Below are 19356 nucleotides of genomic sequence, written 5' to 3'. Positions count from 1 at the left end.
TTACCACGTTAATTTTGTAGGTGATGTGGTTTTTTTATGAGAAATGTTGACGTATGCCGGTGAGCGCGGGGGAGCGGTGTTTTGTGTCGGCGTTTGTTCTTTGTGATTTTGTTTTTCGTTGTGGTGGTGTCGTATGTGCGGCTGAGTGCACTTTCGGCCATCTGGACGTGGTTCCGGGTGCGTTTGTGTCGGTAGTAGCATCGGAGGGGAGGTGCTGCCTCATGCACATGGCTGGACCCATGGTAAGTGTATTCATCGGTGTAGTGTTTTGGACGACCTGCGAGGAAGTGTGTGGTCGTTAAAGAAGGACATCTGCAAGCGATGCAAGGACGCAGACGAGCGCTGAAGCCTACTCAGTGTGTTTGTGCGTGTTTTGCCGCACTACGAGAGACAGAGGCACACTTCCATCTTTTTTTTTTGAAGTCTTCGAGTTTCTTCGTGTGTTCTCCCAGCGAGAGCTATGCGGAGTAAGCGACTCACAAATGGAATCCCTAAATACGATGAGAGGGGGAGGCATATGAAACTGCCCAAGGCACTCTGTTATTGTAGGCCCGCCCGGATCGCATCTTTGGTGCCGCTGCGTTGTCACCCAGCAGTACTCGACTACACCACACCCTCTCTCCTCTTCACTTTGTTGTGCACCGCTGCAGGTCTGCAGGTGGGCCGCACGTAAGAGAACTGTGCAACGTGGTCTTTCTTCTTCCTGTATGTGATGCGGGGAGAGCGGTGAGCTACTGGGAGCGGCTCCCCGCTTCGGTACTACAGCGTGGCACCCTTTAGGGCGAATCGGCCAAACTGCAGCGGCAGGCTTCCTCTACGTTGGATGACGGAGTCATGGTGGAATCGTCAGAGCTCAAATATCAATATCACCATGTGATGGTCCGCATTCTGCCACCGTGTTGTGGACTCATTACGTAGGTGATATCTCTCAAGCATTACACTCACTCCCTAACCCCACTCGATGACTGTGCAAATCCTCCAGTTGATGGGTACTTCTTCCGCACGCAGCGTCACCTTTCGGCGCTGAAGTCTCACCAACCCATGCATTGCTTCGTCCTGCGCGTTCGATCGTTGTTGATCACTTTGGTTTGCGCTACCGCCAACTCCTCCATCTGCCTTTTCCTCTTAACTGCTCTCCACTGACTCCCTTTTTCATTTTATGATTTCACATTTCTTTGTTCACTTGTGTAACTGCACTGCTGCATGTAATCATCGCATCACCATAACTACCCACTGCATGACTCCCATGCCGACGAATGTCCACACTGCCCCCATAATGAATCAAGTGCACCTAAGGCCTCTCTGTGAGAACTACCCTTTTTCCTCTCCGATCCACGGTCAAGTGCACGTCCCACAGAGACTCCCACAAGCGCGCACACTCACACAGAAAGACACATACACACACACACCTTTTTTAAACATTTCCTCACAACAGGCAGGTCAATGCTCGCTTATCGCCCTTTCTTTTACTCTCCAAAGTACTCATTCGCTGGTTCTAAGGGAAAACTCCCCCACATAATAATATCGTATAAGCGTTAAGTTTTTTCTTCCGCTTAACGTCCTCGCCCGACCACAGTTGTTCGGTCACCCACCAACCCACTTCTTAGCTTCTTCAGACTTCGCTACCCACCCCATCACAACACACTTTCCTTTTTGTCTTTTTCTTGGTGCCAATCACGCTCCCTCCGGTAAGCCATGTTTGCTCGTCGTGTGTGCGGAGGCGCTACGGTGTCGGCTGCGCGGCTGGTGCGCTGCGAGTCGCAGAAGGTCACGGGCGACGTGATTGGCGTGGACCTGGGCACGACGTACAGCTGCGTTGCGACGATGGACGGCGACAAGGCGCGCGTGCTGGAGAACTCGGAGGGCTTCCGGACGACGCCGTCCGTTGTGGCGTTCAAGGGCAGCGAGAAGCTTGTGGGGCTTGCGGCGAAGCGCCAGGCAATCACGAACCCGCAGTCGACGTTCTACGCGGTGAAGCGGCTGATTGGGCGCCGGTTCGAGGACGAGCACATCCAGAGGGACATCAAGAACGTGCCGTACAAGATCGTGCGCGCCGGGAACGGGGACGCGTGGGTGCAGGACGGGAACGGGAAGCAGTACTCGCCGTCGCAGGTGGGCGCGTTCGTGCTGGAGAAGATGAAGGAGACGGCGCAGAACTTCCTGGGGCACACGGTGAGCAACGCTGTCGTGACGTGCCCCGCGTACTTCAACGACGCGCAGCGCCAGGCGACGAAGGACGCCGGGACGATTGCGGGCCTGAACGTGATCCGGGTGGTGAACGAGCCGACGGCTGCGGCGCTTGCGTACGGCATGGACAAGACGAAGGACAGCCTGATCGCCGTGTACGACCTTGGCGGCGGCACGTTCGACATCTCGGTGCTCGAGATCGCTGGCGGCGTGTTCGAGGTGAAGGCGACGAACGGCGACACGCACCTTGGCGGCGAGGACTTCGACCTGGCGCTGTCGGACTACATCCTGGAGGAGTTCCGCAAGACGAGCGGGATCGACCTGAGCAAGGAGCGGATGGCGCTGCAGCGGGTGCGCGAGGCCGCGGAGAAGGCGAAGTGCGAGCTGTCGTCGGCGATGGAGACGGAGGTGAACCTGCCGTTCATCACCGCGAACGCTGACGGCGCGCAGCACATCCAGATGCACATCAGCCGTAGCAAGTTCGAGGGCATCACGACGAGGCTGATCGAGCGGTCGATTGCGCCGTGCAAGCAGTGCATAAAGGACGCCGGCGTGGAGCTGAAGGAGATCAACGACGTTGTGCTTGTTGGCGGCATGACGCGCATGCCGAAGGTGGTGGAGGAGGTGAAGCGCTTCTTCCAGAAGGAGCCCTTCCGCGGCGTGAACCCCGACGAGGCGGTGGCGCTTGGCGCTGCGACGCTGGGTGGCGTGTTGAGAGGTAATGTGGGGGGCCTTATTCTCGTGGACGTGACGCCGCTGTCGCTGGGAACGAGCGTCATAGGCGGTATATTTGTGCCGATTATCCCGAAGAACACGGCCATTCCTTGCAAGAGAAGCCATACCTTCACCACAGTGGACGATGGACAGACGGCCATCAAATTTGAGGTGTTCCAGGGCGAGCGCGAGATGGCGTCGGACAACCAGATGATGGGGCAGTTCGACCTTGTGGGCATCCCGCCCGCGCCGCGCGGCGTGCCGCAGGTTGAGGTGACGTTCGACATCGACGCGAATGGCATCTGCCACGTGACGGCGAAGGACAAGGCGACGTGTCGTAAACAAGGCATTGTTGTGGCAGCGAGCGGCGGGCTGTCGAAGGAGCAAATCGAGCAGATGGTGCGCGACTCGGAGCAGCACGCAGAGGCTGACCGCGTGAAGCGCGAGCTTGTGGAGGCGCGCAACAACGCGGAGACGCAGCTGACCACGGCGGAGAGGCAGCTGGGCGAGTGGAAGTACGTGAGCGACGCGGAGAAGGAGAACGTGAAGACGCACGTGGCGGAGCTGCGCAAGGCGATGGAGAACCCGAACGTCGCGAAGGAGGACCTTGCCGCGGCGACGGACAAGCTGCAGAAGGCGGTGATGGAGTGCGGCCGCACAGAGTACCAGCAGGCCGCTGCGGCCAACTCCGGGTGTAAGTGAAGTTGTGATTGTGGGTCATTGTAGGTGTGCGGTTGTGTAGCGGTGTATGAGTTCAACACTCTTTTTTGCCTGTTAAGCTGAGTGGAGAATGACGGCTGTGTTGCGCAGCGTAGTGTCTCTCATTCTGCTATAATCTACGAAGAAGTCGCTTTGAGACTGAGGAACCGTTCTCGGTGTTTTGTTTGCAGTAGGTGTGTGTGTGTGTGTGTGTGTGTGTGTGTGCGTTGTGTGTCCTTGCGACGTCAGAGTCTGTTTCCCTCTTTGTGCATTTTGCTGCACTTTCACAGCGGTAAGCGCACGCCCCAAAAGTCGATGCAAGTCGTGTGTTAAGGGCTGAACGTCCGACTACTGACAGAGTTTTTTGACCTACAGTTACTGGTTCTTGAATTTGCTGCCGCTGTGTGGGGGTATCAACGCTCTCGGCGTCGTGTACGTGCAGGTGTCGAATGTCCCTTTTTTAAAGGCTCTTGCAGATGTTTTCGTTGCAAAGTCGTTGCATGCCTTCGTAATGAGTGCGTAGCGCTATTCTCCTCACTCCCCCCCCCTCGAGACTGTGTTACGCTTCGCCGCGCTCGCTGGAGGTCATGTGCTTCTTCCGATGCACCTTTTCTTCTCCGTAACTCATTCTCTCAACCACTGAGTCTCTTTCCCGTCTTTTTTTTTCCCTCAGCCCCAACCAATTCGCATCCTCGACAACACTGCTCAACATTGCAGCGGTGCCCGAGCGGAGAGCGCCTTGCTAATTTTCTTTTGACATTTCTACTGTTGCTCTATACTCATTCGATGTATGTTCAGCCTCATCCACACTCGACTCCTGCTGCCGCAGCGTGACCCATTCAAAATTCTCGGCCTCACGCGCAGTGCTACCAAGGCAGAGGTGAAGATGAGGTACCGCGAGCTCGCTCGCATCTACCACCCTGACGCGGAGGCAGGTGATAGTGCCAAGATGGAGGAGGTGAATCATGCGTACAAGCTGCTATTGAAGGAGGGTGGATACGAGCGTCTACATCTTCCAGGACCACGCGAGACGTGGGCACGTCGCGCATATGCTCCTCCTGGTGTAACCGCGGAGAGTAGACGTCAACCGCTGCAGGAGATGGCCACGGCGCCCTTCACTGTAGACCAGCAATCGTGCGGCGCTGCTGGGCCATCGTCGGAGGCCTCTGCTAACTCTACATCGCCACCGCTGACGGATGAGGAGGTCGAGAAGGTGAGTGCACTAGATTCGACTACGGAGCGGCGGACACCTGAGGGGAAGTACTTGTATCAAAATCGCGACGATCAAAGTTGGGTGGAGCTCGATCGCTCACTGCTGCGCGCGCAACTGACCCGCTACATGTCATTCGCCGCGCAGGCTGACATGACTGCCGAGCTGCGACGCCGCGCCGTGCTAAAGGAGAAAGAGCAAAACGAAAAGAGTCGCTTTCAGAGGACAGCAGACCGTCTCGCGGATAATGCTGAGCTGCCGACGCGTAATCCATACCTGCTACGCATCTACGCGCTGGTAGTCGTGTGCGTCTTCTACCTAATGTACAAGCGCACGTTTGAGCGCACCAGCCACCAGAAGAAGCGCACACAGTTCTACCAGATGCTGGAGGGCAACCGAGAGGAGTTGATGACGGCGTATGAGAAGCACAAGGACGATTTGCAGGTAATGGCGGTTGCCGCGGCGCTCGTCTTTCTTGCAGCCGCGGAACACAAGACGCTCGACGACCCCATAGTGCCAAGTCCCCCAGAGACGTTTTACCGCTCTGTGGTGCCGCCGAATGACCACTACACTGTCGTCGCTGGCGGCTAAGTATCACAGGGAAGGGTGATCAATAGGGGAGGTGTGGCGCTGAGATGGCTGCTGTGCTGTGCGCCTGAGAAGGAGGGCAGGCAATCGGTGTGTCCGTGTTGTGTTGCGGACTGAGCACGATTTTGTTTACTTTTGCGCGTTGATTTTGCTCTTCGCGGCGGTTGCCGATGTTGTTCAGAGAGATGCACACAGTCACACAGTGAAAGAGAGCCTACGTTGTTAGGTGAATGGAAAACGTTCTCACACTTATAGTGAAGGATGAAAATACTACGAGTTGCACTAGCCTCGAGCGCAAACTTCGCGGTTGTGACTATAGTGAAGTGAAGCGGTGGCGCCCCTCGTATTGAATTTTGCCCTGTCTATTGTGATGGGGTCTACACGTCTCTGTGAGTGCGTGTGTGTGTGTGTGTGTGTGTGTGTGTGTGTGTGTGAGTATGCGAAACAAACATCAGCGGCCGCGCAGGACTTTTAAGGTAGTGTGGTGAACACAAACACTTTTCTGTGGGATGCTATTGCCCACTCGGGAAGCGGGGAGGAGGCAACGGAAAGGATGAGTGGGGAAATGCACCTCTGTAATGTAGTAAGCGGTGTCAATCTTTTCCTCCTTCGCTCTCTACTGCGGCCACATTCGCACATCCTCCCCCCCCCCCCACACACACACCGCTTGCAGAGCACAGCGGTCATTGAGTGTGTGGTAGCAGTCTTTTTGGTTGCATCACTTCACTCCTATTTCTACCACTCCCTTCTGTGCCTCGCTCCTCTCGCCGACGCGTATGCAACACGTGGGAACGCCGATTGTTTTCTGTTTTTTATTTCTCGTTGTTCTGCTGCCTCCGCTCTTCAAACTCGTCCACTGGCATTGCCCTTGCACGTGTTACCTTCTGCATTACTCTCGCTAATTTTTTATTTCAGCACTTCGTTAGGCTTTTTTCCACATCCTCCTTCCCCTGCACTAGCATAAACACCCACACAGGGACCGAGTGTCAGTGCCAGTGTAGGAAAGCGATACGAGGAGGGGGAGAGGAAGTGAAACTCGCGCCGATAATCAAGAGAGGCAACAATACGCACTCGTACACACGTGCGGCCCAAACCAAGTAAAGGCCCACCACACGCCTACACAGAGACAGAAAAACAACCCAGAAGCGCAGAGATCTTTAGTCGTCGTGTACGAAGAAGGAGGAAAGGCAGGACAAAAAAAATAAAAACTGAGGTGGCACACACAACGAAGCGCATTGGAACTGAGGGAACAGAGAAAACAACAAACGAAAAAGAAAAGAGGGAACTGCGACAGTGCAGCACCCAGCAGAGAGTGAGGGGTTAGGCAAGTAAAAAAAAAGTGCGCCTCTTGCTTCATCGTTGTTTGCTGCATATATAGCCGTCTAGCCATTTTACCAAGAAGTACAAGACGACGCACTTTTTCCTTTACGCATACACACCCACACCCACACACACGCACACACACGTACACACAAATAAACCACACACGACCGTGCCTGCCTTCCCCTCGCCCTGCTCGCTGCTCTCAAAGAGAGGTTCTCTGAGGTTTCCTAAACACAGATCATTGACTCCGCCTTATTTGCTCCCTGCCTCTATCCTCCCCGAACCCCTTGCGCACGCTTTTTAGTGTGTAGTGTGTGTGTTTGCTCTTTATCGGGGCTGCCTTCCGTCTCCTCACGCATCACCCTTCCCACCCACCGCTGCGCTTCGTACAGCAGGGTAGCACGTACAGCAGGGTAGCACGTACAGCAGGGTAGCACGTACAGCAGGGTAGCACGTACAGCAACGCAAAAGCCCTTCAAGAGACCGGCACGGAAGGCAAGGGCATCAACACCGTAGAGGAACATAGAAAAGTCTCTCTCTGCGCTGTGGATCTTGCTTGTTACGGTGTGTATGTGTTTGAGTCCGTCTTGCCTTTTAGCTTCGTTTCCTCTACTGGCGTTTGCGCGGCAATCCTCATTACCATTTACCCCCACGCTCTCTTCTCCGTCTCCAGGATCGTCTTTACTCCTCGGCTCACTGGCGTTGTCCTTCTCATTTCCCTTTTAGGATTTGTGACCTGACTTATCCGAAGCTGCGTCCACATTTACTCTCACACCCGCTCAGTCCATCACAGTCCGTGTGCGCAGGAGCGGGACAGGCAGCGCGATACGGACTGTTGTTTGGTACGCTCATCGTCTCGCTCTTATTTTTTCCTGTTTCCTCTTCTGGATAGCTTTTCACCTACCCGCTGTTCACTACTCCGCTGCGATTGGTGCCACAGGCGGTGTGTCGGGCCCACCCCTTCCCCCCTCTCCCCCGCTTCCACGCCCTCTTACCATTAGAAAACACACAAAAAAAAAACGAAAACGCTACAACAACGGCGCAAAACATTCTCGCACAGAATACGTGTGTCACGCGGGCAGACACGCACAGAGGCAACCAAGCGGAACACGAGACTGCTCCTTATCCCCCCCTTCCCTCCCTCCCTCCCCCTTTTTTTTTACGCACTACGCTCGCGAGTCATCTCCACTAGCCCCTTTGGTAGGGGTGTGGGGAAGCGCAGGGCCATTTGGTGGTGCACAGTTGGTGTGCGCGTGTATTTCTCGGAACGATTACACTTTTTTTTTTTAGCGTGCTTTGCGCTCATCTTTTCGCTTTGCTTCACGGGAGGGGCGAGTTGTCGTGCGTGGCATAGAGCGGGCGCGGGGGGGTTGGCGCACACGCACGTGCGATAGTGCCACACTCAAGTGTCCCCCTACTACCACTACCACTTACACGCACACCGGCATGCCTATGTGCGAACGCGGTTCTTCTGCGAAACTCGCGCCTAACTAGGACTCCGCTAGAGTGCATGTTTGTCTCTTGGCTTGTGCATTCGTGTTTATAGGCCGTTCTGCACAGCTTCACTCGCTCATCTGCTCTGCATTTAACGGTGTGTGGTGATCGTGTGGGTGTGTGGGGGGGAGGAGGAGGGCGATCGACAGCGCATTTTACTCCTTCGCTCTCCGTTTCTCGAGTCGTTTTTTTTTTTGCTCTGCGAAGGCGCTCGTGCAGCTTCTGCAGCCTTTTACTAGACAAGAGAAGGTACGCCAAGAAGCGATGAGCTCTTGTAAGGATTCAAACGTCACTGCTGCCGCAGCAGCATCGGGGTCGTCTGCTCAATCGTCGTCGTCTTCGTCCTCTATGTGGAACATAGGTGGCAGAGGTGGTGGTGACGCACCTGTAGCTGCCGCAAACCTCTTTAGCGCAGCTCTCCAACGCCTAGAAAACACGTGTAGTGCTACCACTGCTGCTGCCACGGGGGGTGCCTTCTCATTGCCTTCAGCTTCAGCCCGGAACTGTGAGTGCAACAGCGACGACTTTCTGAACAGTGATGAGGACAATCATAACGCGAGAGACGAAGAGGAAAGGAGCAGGATCACTGCGTCTTCGCCTTCTTCCTCGGATGGCATGTGGGGTACTTTCACTGGCGGTGAGGCGAAGCTGCCGCTTTGCAATAGCAATGACGATGACTCGAGCTCTTTCTGCGATGGTGGCAAGGACGGGGTTCTCTTTGTGCCAGACCCCATCTTCGACCTCACCTCACTGCAGCAGAAAGCGGTGATGCCATGCCTGACGCAGGACGAGCTCCCGCTTGGAGCGACGGTGTGGGTGGTTGACGAGGAAGACGTAGCCACGCAGCTCGCCTGCAATTTTAGCACATCGTATCTGTCAGTCTGCAACGGGCGACTGAGTGGCGAAATAGTGCGGCACACCGGGCAGATGACGTTAGTTCGCTTTCACAGTAAGGCGTCAGACTTGCACTTCAGCTTGTGCCTGCCCACGTCATGTCTGTCGCTGCAGCCGATCGAGCCTTATGACAGCCTGCCGCATCACAGCGACTCCTACGGGCTCAGCTCGGGCGCGTACGGTATGCTGGGCCCTCGAGCCACATGTCGGGAGCGCGCGGGGAGTAGTGGGCACGACGGCTGTGTGGGCCAGTGCCTTTTTGAAGCGATGCCGGCATACGACTTTGAGAAGGTGCGAGGGACGACGCTGGAGAAGGCGCAGGAGGCTTTCTTTGGGGGAACCTTCGAGAAAGCACTGAGATCCGTGAACAAGTACATCGAGACGCAGCCCATGTCACCGACCACCAGCAGCTGTACCGCCACCGATCCAAACTCCAGCCTTTCCATAGCCGATGACACAGCACCGAAGGCTGCTGCACTCGTAGATGCCCTTATCCTGCGCTCGCGTATACTGGTCTTTCTCGAACGCTACCATGAAGCTCTCGACGACGCGCGGCGGTGCATTCAGCTAGAGCCGAGCTGGGTGCGCGGGTATTTGAGCCTGGCACGCGCGCATTGCGGGCTAGGTCAGTTCAGCGAGGCTGCAGCAGCCACCACGAACGCGTGTATCATCTTGCCCTACAGCTTGGAGCTAGAGCGCATTCGGGAGTTGAACAACCACATGCACTACCTGCAGTCTCAGCTGCGGGCCGAAAAGGCCAGTTGCTTCTTGGTACTCGATTGCTATTATCGCAAACGACTTTTCGTTAGAACCCCTGTGCCAGCGGAGACGTTGCTATGCGCCGAAGGTACGCCGATCGTCGCAACGCACTCGGTATTTGTAGCCAAGGAACCGCCACACCGGTGCCCTGTGTGCTTTCGCCCATTCAGCACGTCTGAGCGGCCTAGCAGCAGTGCTGCGGACCCGTTGTCTGCGGTGCTGGCCACAGCAGCTTTGAGTACTCCAACCACCGCGGCCATCTCAACATCGCTCCCCTCGCCGAGAGGCACAGACGTGGAGGACGACGTCGAGTACTGCAGTACTGAGTGCACGCAACGAGCCAGCCTTTACCGACCACTTGAGTCGAAGCACCGTGCGCCGCTAGAGGAAGTCCGGTCGCTCATCCTCTCAAAAGGTGCCATCACGCTCAACGTGTTGCCGCTGGAGATGGCCGCCATGACGGTGCGTCTCTTCCTCATGGTGGTCACGATTCACCGTCGTCTCTCCGCAAAGCGGCGACTTGAAGACTCGAGCCGGCGGTATCTCGACAGCTCGGCACCATGTTGCTCGCGTGATAAGACGCATACGTGGCCTGAGGTGGACGCACACGGAAGTGGCGCACTGAGTAATGCGCATTGCCCTTCACCATCCCCGCCGGTGCGCCTGGAGACGTCTCTGCGGCGGCTTGGTGTCTACCCGCTCTGCACGGAGCCCATCGCAAGCAGTAAGCTGGACGAGCTAAAGATTGTGTACGACGCGCTCACGGTGGACTTCAAGGCTGAGGACCGCGCCACCTTTTCCTACGAGGTTTTCTCACGGCTCTATGCATATGTCTCAGCGTACTTCACCCCAGTAGAGCTGCACTCGCTTCAGTCGTTGGATTCACCGGGAGGCGCCTCTGCCCCACAGACCGTCTTTTACCTGCCTCACTACGTTGGCTGTATCGAAACATCCAGGGTCATATCTTACACATCGGGTTCACGGCGCAGACGGTCAAACGAAAGGGTGGCACCGGCTGAGGGTGAGCTGCTTGACTCTCGCGTTATGGAGCGACCTTCAATGAGTGACATTGCCGCATCGAGCAGTATGCAGAGTAGCACCACACCCAGCCACTTGAGCAGTCCCACCATTTCCACCAGCGTCAAGAACGAGCTTTTCGATGTAAGTAATAACGAGGCAAATTGTGTTGTACGAATGGGCCCACATCCAGGGTTGCTAGAGCTGGTCACAGTGGTACCAGTCAACCGAGAGCGAAAGCTGCGCTGCGTCCCCCTGACGGTCGCACTTGACTCTAATGCGGCGTAGAGGTACGCTACGTGACGTAAAGGGGGGAAGAGGGGGTCGTGTGTCTGTGTTGGGGGAGAGTGCAGATACGACGAAATGAGGACACGGGAGGTGCGAGATGAGTGGGTAGGGGAGGCGGGCGAGGGGCATATAGAAGAATCGCGTGCATGTCTTTCTGCGCGTCTGTCTACCTGAAAGAGTGACGACTGGAGTAGGCAGCCACACTGCACCCCCGGATGGGTACCAAAAGCACCGCAAGGAGGCCATAACGTGTGAAGCTCCACTGCTCACACAGACGTTACTCGACTGCGCCGTTGTTTTCGCTCTTTTTTCTGCCCACGCGCCGGACCCCCTCCCTCTTCCCTTGCCCCTCCATCTGCCGAGTTTCTGAAGACTGCCTCCCTCTGCGCTGTCGTCACCATTACACCTCTTTGTATGGTCGTCCCCTTTTACAGCCGTTTGATGCCTTCAGTACCAGCGCTTTCCTCCGCGCACGGGGATTGGGAGGCGCATGCGCGCGTCTGTATGTGTAACAGTTTTTTGGCTTTATCGTTGTTTGTTTGTTGTGTTATTGCCTCGCTTTGTGCCGCTCCTTTGTTTCCCTTTCCTGTTTTTTTCTCTCTCCGCTTGATGATGTCCAGCTCCCCTGTATAGCCTTTTCCACCGCCTTCACCATCTCCCTTGTTTCTGATTCCTCCTCTGTCCTCCACTTCTGTTTTCTACTTGGCTCTCGAAGATCCATTTGCCTTGTGTCCCGCTTGCCATCTCTATCCTCATTACAGGTATTACATCTCGTCTCCCGCGCGCTTGCTTGCTTGTTTTCTCCCTCCCTTGAGCTGTGCTGCCTTGCTGGTCGCTGTGTGTGTGTGGAGGGGTGTGCGTAATGTTTCGCGTAACATTTTTTTTTTTGCGAGAGTCTGAGGAGAAAACGGGATGTGAGCAAACGCCGTTGGATGTTAACGATTTTTTGTATCTCCCGCTTCCCTCCTTTGTTTGTGTTTGTCTCTCGCTTTGTGGCGTTCCATCACAGGCACACGCACGCGCGCGCACACACACACACATCCTCCTCAATTATAGCCACGCATCTAAAACAAAGAACAACAAAAAGACGCTGCCTCCGCTTTTCTATGCTCTGGTAACGTTTTATCTCTCCCTCGTCTTGCGTCGGACGCACGTCCTACTTCCCCTTATTTCTCAAGTCGTGTAGCCTCTGACTCTCTGCCCCTCCCCGATCTCTTTCCACACTTCCTCTTCAGTGTATGCTGCTACGCTCTTGACACTCGTATATATATATACTATGGTGGATGTCGTTTCTGCGTGTTTTTGACCCTTTTATGACGCAACCTGTGGCTCTTCATGAAGTATATCCCCTTGTGTTGTGGCGTGCTCACGTTTTCCCTTTTGCTGTTGTTTCAGCTCTTGCGCCTTTTCGCGATCTTCTCCCTCTCCACCCCTCCCCCCACTTGATGCGGTGCGTGTTTGATGGTTCTCATCGCTCTTCGTGTAGCTGTGTGATTCCTTTTTTTTTTGCCCTCTTGCTATTTCTCTGTTTCGTGGTCGGCTCCCTTGCTAGGATCTCCTCCGTTGTGACGTGTCGCTGTAGGGAGTGCTCGAGCGAGCTTCTGTTCTCGTCGAGTGAGCGTCGTTGCAGCAGCGACTCCCTCCTCCCACTCACACACACAAACCACATAGAAGGTGCAATAGATACACATGCTCAGACTGCAGAGTAGGGTAAGAATAACACCGCCGTCAACAGGAGGAAAGACGCACAAAAAAACCTAATAAACTCGCTGTGCTCGCGCAGCGCCATTTCAGTGACCTACCCACATGTTGATCCAAGTTCGATCCGGCCTGCGAGCAAGTCCTCTGCGGTATAGGGCAGTCCCAGTGACTAGAAGGCTCAAGCTTCTCTACAGTAGGAAAAATGACAAGATAGGGGTTAGCGCAGCTAGGCAACCGTTGTTCTGCACAACTACTCTCTCCACCGCACAAAGCCGCGTTGGAGGAGGGCGTAGCCGCGACGCTTGCACGGATGGCTCTCCTTCGTACCACTCTGCTCTCTCTTCCACGTCTCCCCTGCCATTTTTCTCTTTTTGTTTTTCACCGCACATTCTCTCCTCTGTTCGGGACTGCATTTCTCACCGGCTCACATCGGCAACTGATGCTTCTCCGCTCCAGTAAGAAGGTTTCTTACCATCGCTACCACTCTCTCGAAGCGAGCTCGCGTGTTCTCCTGTCCTCCTCTCTTCCTTTCGTTCTACTGCGCACACAGAGCACGAGGACGAGAGGGCGAGTGGCCCTTCTTTCAGCGAAACTCACCCCTTCCGCCACATCTTTTCTTTGGGGCGGAGGGGAGGTTGGTTTTTTGCCTGTTTTTTTTTGGATTTCATTGCACACGACAACTACCCTGCACATTACGTTGTCAGCCGTCCGTCTTCTTTTTGTTTTTCTTTTCATTCCGTTTTGTGTGTAGGTGTCTCGCACACTGCGGACGTCACATGTACACGTACATGTGACGCTGCGTGAACACGTGCCGCCATATCGCCACCATATTTCCTTCCCCCCTCCTCCTCACCGTTAGAAGGCAACTCGTACCGGCGACGAGGGAGAGCGACCACCTTCTCTTATTGATTAGTGCTCTCTTGCATGTATGTGTGTGCTTGTGTGTCTTGTCACTCTCACCCCTCCTCGAGCCCATCACAGTCACAGCAACGCTGCCACCGCCCTTTCCCGTCGTCGGCTCACGTTTTTTTTTCGTCTGTATGACTTAGCCTCTCGATTAAAGTGAGCCCCCACTCTCTCTTTTCTCTCTCATCGTTAGACACATAGACGCGCGCGCCTACGTTTTTTCTTTTCCCCTGTCGGCGTTATTTCACACACCCACACACACGCACTCTCTCTCTCGCTCGCTCTCTGCATGTGCATGCGTGTGTGTTCGTTATTGCTCACAGCCTATTGTAGGCCCGTCTTCTCTTTCTTTTAGCTCCCCCTCTCCTCTGTGTCGTGTGCTGGAGGGAGAAGAAACCACTGACATCTGCATCGTATATTGGCTGACCACAAGCAAGCGAGAACGATAAGTCGCGGTATTCGTTGTTCTTTTTATTTTTCTTCGCTACCCCTTTTGAACTTGCTCCCCCTTCCTCCGCTTGTGTATTGGCGTCTTCTCTCCTCCCTTCGCTTCAACCTGCGTCAGCGGCAGAGGCACTTGTATTTTTAGAATATCATCTGAAACACACAATCACGCGGTAGTCCAACGTGTTCGTTGTTCTTGTCTCTCTTTTTCTCCTTGCGCGCTTCCTGCAGCCTCATCTCTTCTTTAAACTGTTCCCTCTCTCTGCCTTCCTCGTGTGCATTTTACTTCATTGAGCTTTGTCTTTCAAAAAAAAAAACACCCTTGCCACACGCTGTACATCTGATCTCTCATCGACATAGAACACCCACGACTCAAGCAGAAGTGCGTGCCGTTGTACCCCTGTTGGTTTCTCTCCACCCATTCCCCTTCTCTGCTTCGCTACGTTTGGCGTGATTCTCCTTCCCCCTCTCTGCTCTCTCCCTCCCACGCCTTGCACCGTTGTCAGTTTGTAGAGGCTGCGCTTTTCCTCGTCGTTGGACCTCTTCCGTCCCACGCCCTGTTTGCATCTTCTAGCGCGTTGTTGACTGTTTATTTTTATTTCGTGTTTGTTTCTCTGCTGCTCTCCCCCTCCGTTTCCCCCCTCCCCCCCTCCTCCTGCCGAGGCTCTCTGGAGACTGCGTGACGGCGTGTGTGTGTGTGTGGGTGTGGATGTGTATGGGGGAGGGGAGTTTTTGCGCTCTCCCGGTTGTCTCCTTTCTTGCCGGGCCTTTTTGAGTCGTCTGCACCGCCTCGCTGTTGTCATCTTTTCCCACGGCATCCTAACGAATCCAAAGAACGTCATTACTACTTCCCCTCCTCCACCCCCCCCCCCCCACAACACAGACGGAGCAGCGGTACCCGTGTTAGGCAATCATGTTCAAGAGCTCGCTAGCCACCCACAGCAGCATTGATCATGATCTGTTTCCATTGCTGACGGTGCGCAGCTGCGTCAGTGAGGCCGACGAGAGCAAGAATGGGCCGCGCTTCTGCGCTGAGGACAAGATGACCGGCGGCGCCTACGAGATTCGGAGTCGCAAGCTGGATCTGGAGACGGAGCAGCGTGTCAGCGGCGCCGGTTGCCACCGCGACAACCGAAACCTCTCACAGAATGATCTTTGGGCTATTAAGCGGCAGCAAGACCGCATCAACGCACTTCTTACTGCCACTGCTCACTGCGCGGTGCCGCCGTGTGTAACGCTACCAATAGATGTGTATATTCAGGAGCAGCCGTCCACCGGTAATACCTATGTGGCAAGCGTGGATGCGTTCTCTGGGCTCTCACTGGGTGACATCATCCGCTCCGGCTGGGGCGTGATGGAGGAGCGAGTGTTTCTGGAGATTCTCAATGCCGTGGAGGCATTCGGCTACGCGAGCGCCAGTCTGCCTCCGCATGGCAATCTTAGCTCCGATGCGATCAAGCAGCTGCTTATCGTGCGCGACGGTGCCTCGGAGGCTCGGCAGCCGTCACGTTGGGTTGTGAGTGATTGGTTGTTGCTGAGCGACGACAGCGTCACCTCATTTGACCCACAGGCGTTTGTGGCGGACCTGGAGTGGGTGCTGCATTCCTCCTTTGCCCAGTTGAGCATCTCAACGACCACGGCGCAGGGGAGCGCCCTCATGCCGGCGGCTCGTGTAGAGGAGCTCGTAGGTGAGACGGTCGACCGCATTCGTGCTCATTTGCTCCAGCAAGACACGGGGGCACAAAGCTCTTTCTCCGCAGACGGCTTGACGCAGCTTCCTGGCACGGGGGCACAACCAGACACGAAGGCCGTCCCCGCACCTGCTGGAGTTTTTTTTTCAGAGGTCGCTAACAACAACGGTGTCAGTACAATGCAACCCTCTCTCCGAAACGGGGTGGGAGTGGCAAGGAGCTTCGATACTGGTTGTGACAAGAGTGCCAAGTGGACTTTCAATACTACAGAAGGTGGGCTCGAGTCTCCGGCTACTGCAGCGGCATCGATGCCTTCAGAGTCTCGCCGTGAATGCAGAAGCCCCGGCGTTACCGCAATAGACTGCGACACTATCGCCGCGACCGCCAACAATGCGGCTGTTCCCACGCTCAGTACATCGCTGACCGCCTCGCTGGTGAATAGCATGGTCCAAAGCTCGTGCCGTGCGGCAAGCAAGCGCGACAGCGCCAACGACGCCTACGGCGCTGCTCGACAGATGTCTCTTAAAGATAAGGTAGCCTACCATCAAGCCGCGCTTCGCAACGAACAGCTTGTGGTGAACAAGCACCGTCGCAAGAACGCCCCACTGCCGCCACGCCCCCAGCCGGTGTTGTCGCAGAGACGCAATGTACGACAGAACCTCTCACCGAGGGCCTTTGCCGACGATGCGGAGGTCTACTACGACCCGCCTACGCTGACGTCTCCGATTGCGGTGAAGCCGAGCGCGTACCTAATGCAGAGCCGTCGTCCTTTGGCGAGCGGGCGAGGCGCTGGCAGCGCTCGCAAGCTTCAGTCCCCGCACAACGCTCGAACACCCAACAGCGAAACCCAAACGCCGCGCGAGCCTTCACGATCGACAGCGACATCACCACACTCGCAACAGCCGTTGGCGACCTCTGAGTCATCTCCGTGTCATGATCAGGTGCGTGAGCGTCTCTTAGATGACGTGGTGACGATAGCAGTGCTCAATCAATACCGGCGGACGCAGGACCATCGTCTTCGGCTGGAAGGGGAACGTCGCCGGCGAGAGCAGCGGCAGCAGATACTCTCTTTGTCCACCCTGCATCCCGGCGCTGTCGCTCAAGAGCTTGCCGCTCCGACCCCTTTGGAAGAGCCCTGCACGTCTGTAACCAACCTTCCTGCCCCTGCCTCCCCTTGTGCAGTAAGGAGGGAGGCCGTAAATACCGAGAATCGCCGCCGGGTCGCTCCACGAAGTAACACAGCGCAATCCAGCTCTGCCGCAAACCCGAACCATGGCAGCAGTGCTGCACCTTCCCGCTGTTGTCCGGTCCTCGCGGTGGCAACCAATGGCGCAGCGATGAGCCGCGTTGGCACTGTGAGTGAGAGCCCAGAGCCACGGCCCCCGTCACCGCGTTCGTACCGCATGTTTCACCCTATCTTCTGCCAGAAGAAACCTGTCGTAAAAGCCGCGGCTGGTACGTGGGCGATACCGCAACGAGAGCCTGGCCGTGGAGCAGCAACCACAGCAGTGGTGAGCCGAGCGGCACAGACGGCAGTCAAACCCACGACACCATCGCGCACCGTCTTGTACGGTATCCGTCCCGACACGTTAGTCAGGGCAGAGCGACCTACCACAGTCCAAACAGCCGTGAACGCACGTTCTGCTAGAGCGAGAGAAGAGGTAGCGGTCGCAGCGACGGTCGGCAGGGGCAGTAATGCGAGCCGACAACCTGCTTCAGGTGTCGACCCTCGCCCTGGGCGTAGCTTTGCGGCTGCTGAAAATGGAGCGACTGGAGCAGTCAGACAGCAGCAACTCTCTGCAAGGAAGATGGGCACCGCCCCGCTAGCGCAGAGGAGAACTGGGGCAGCAACTACATCGTCTCTGGTTTCGCCAAGAGCGAAGATAGCAGAGCAGTCGGCGGCGACGCCTTTTGTGAAGCCGCTGTCTTTGGCAGCCGTTCTTGGGCGCACGGCGTTTTCGCCTGCGGGGCAAACGACGACTAGTGCGCGTGGTCCGCCTCATGCTCCTCGTCTCGATGCACGGCAGCAGGTTTCCGCACGGAGAACTGCCACATCGTTTGGCATGCTGCCGGGTCTCTCTGGCTGCTCTCCTCAGCGAAGCATCAGCGGCGCGAAGTTTGAGGTCCCGCGATCTGCCAACACCGCTCGCCCACCCCCGGCGCAGCAGCACCATGGCATATCACCATGGGTGTACCGGCGTGTGTCCTCGACAGGGGCTCTCCACTCGCCTCGCAATGGTGTCGTTATCACGCCCTGTGGGCAATCAGCAACAGCGACACTAGCCACCGCACCGCCATCCTCGTCGCCCATTCGGGAGCGACCATGTAGCGCACGGCAAACTGCAACGCAGCCGGAAGCCGCCTCGCCGACGGGGCTTCACACAATGGAGCCACGGCTGCGCAATGCGGCCAACGTGAGCCCAGCAAAGGGTGTTGCATCCGTCAATCGTACCTCAATGCAGCGCCTCGAGCCGAAGGTCTGGCCAAAACGCTGGACTGGACATGCCCGAACCCTTAACATTCAGAAGACTGATCTGCCGCTGACTACCGCAAACAAGGAGAGTCTGGCCTCACCGTGCACACCACCACTATCGGCTGCCACCGCTGGGGATGCTGCCATGACAGCGGCACGCCGAGATACCTTTAAGGGTGCTGCGGCTCAATGCAGTGGGACCGAGGTGGAGACTCGCACGTCGCGCGGCAGGGACACCGGCGGGTCGTTCACGTCGACTGGTGCTCGTCCAACAGCAGCGTCGCAAAAGGGAATGCAGAAAAAACAAAGCAACGCGTGTGGGCCAGTTCTGCACGCTGGCCCTCTGACGCTGGGTAGGGTGCGTCCTGTCAACGAGGCGTCGCCTGGCATTCTGCTGCGACGCAATCGCCGTTCCCCTATGTAATTCCGAGTACTCTCTGATGATGCAGGAAGCGTCAGTGTAGTAGCCGCATCTACCCATCGTTGGTACTGCGTCTTAATATTGCTTCGCGGAACTCCGGAGCACTTCTCTCTCTACTTGTGTCGGGTGTCTGTGTTAGGCGTGAGTGTCTCTGCCATGGCGGGTAGTGGTGTCAGTGAATGGAAAACGACTTGAGTCTCCGCATATTGCGCCGCGTCATGTCCTGCCCCTCCGACCCCACTCTTTCCCTCTCTTCCATGCCGTGCTGGTGGAAGAGGAGCACAAGGCTCATCGCTACATTTACAAAGTGCATGAGCAACAGAAAAAGGAAACGAATGCGAATGGTGTCGAAAGCGCTGTTATTGATGGTTCGCGCCGTGTCGGCTCTGTTGGGGGTGCTGGAATGGCAGGGGATGTGAGGCATTCAAGGGAATGATGTAAAGCCGGCGATGATTTCGGATTGAGCCGCCTCGTGGCTCGCTCTTCTCTCTCTCTCTCTCCTTTTTTTGTTTTTGAAGACGACTGCCTGCACTGGCTCATGACCTCT

General features: G+C 56.1%; 4 protein-coding genes across 4 annotated transcripts; all 4 read left to right on the top strand.

Moving 5' to 3' along the window:
• Window positions 1-1695: 1695 nt before the first annotated feature.
• On the top strand, window positions 1696-3603 carry LPMP_302420 (heat shock protein 70, putative; the record flags this gene model as incomplete). The annotated part of the gene is made up of 1 exon (XM_010702963.1): window positions 1696-3603. The coding sequence occupies one exon, from the start codon at window positions 1696-1698 to the stop codon at window positions 3601-3603; it is 1908 nt and encodes a 635-aa protein (XP_010701265.1).
• Window positions 3604-4390: 787 nt separating this feature from the next.
• LPMP_302410 (DnaJ domain protein-like protein) lies at window positions 4391-5401 on the top strand (the record flags this gene model as incomplete). The annotated part of the gene is made up of 1 exon (XM_010702962.1): window positions 4391-5401. The coding sequence occupies one exon, from the start codon at window positions 4391-4393 to the stop codon at window positions 5399-5401; it is 1011 nt and encodes a 336-aa protein (XP_010701264.1).
• Window positions 5402-8830: 3429 nt separating this feature from the next.
• Window positions 8831-11173, top strand: LPMP_302400 (hypothetical protein; the record flags this gene model as incomplete). The annotated part of the gene is made up of 1 exon (XM_010702961.1): window positions 8831-11173. One exon carries the CDS (start codon window positions 8831-8833, stop codon window positions 11171-11173), a length of 2343 nt encoding a protein of 780 aa, XP_010701263.1.
• Window positions 11174-15137: 3964 nt separating this feature from the next.
• On the top strand, window positions 15138-18812 carry LPMP_302390 (hypothetical protein; the record flags this gene model as incomplete). Its single annotated transcript, XM_010702960.1, has 1 exon — window positions 15138-18812. The coding sequence occupies one exon, from the start codon at window positions 15138-15140 to the stop codon at window positions 18810-18812; it is 3675 nt and encodes a 1224-aa protein (XP_010701262.1).
• Between the last annotated feature and the right edge of the window lie 544 nt (window positions 18813-19356).

Source organism: Leishmania panamensis (genome assembly GCF_000755165.1).
Source record: "Leishmania panamensis strain MHOM/PA/94/PSC-1 chromosome 30 sequence".
Classification (NCBI taxonomy): domain Eukaryota; phylum Euglenozoa; class Kinetoplastea; order Trypanosomatida; family Trypanosomatidae; genus Leishmania; species Leishmania panamensis.
The sequence above is the reverse complement of the archived record's forward strand: the minus strand, read 5'-3'. Positions and strand labels throughout refer to the sequence as shown.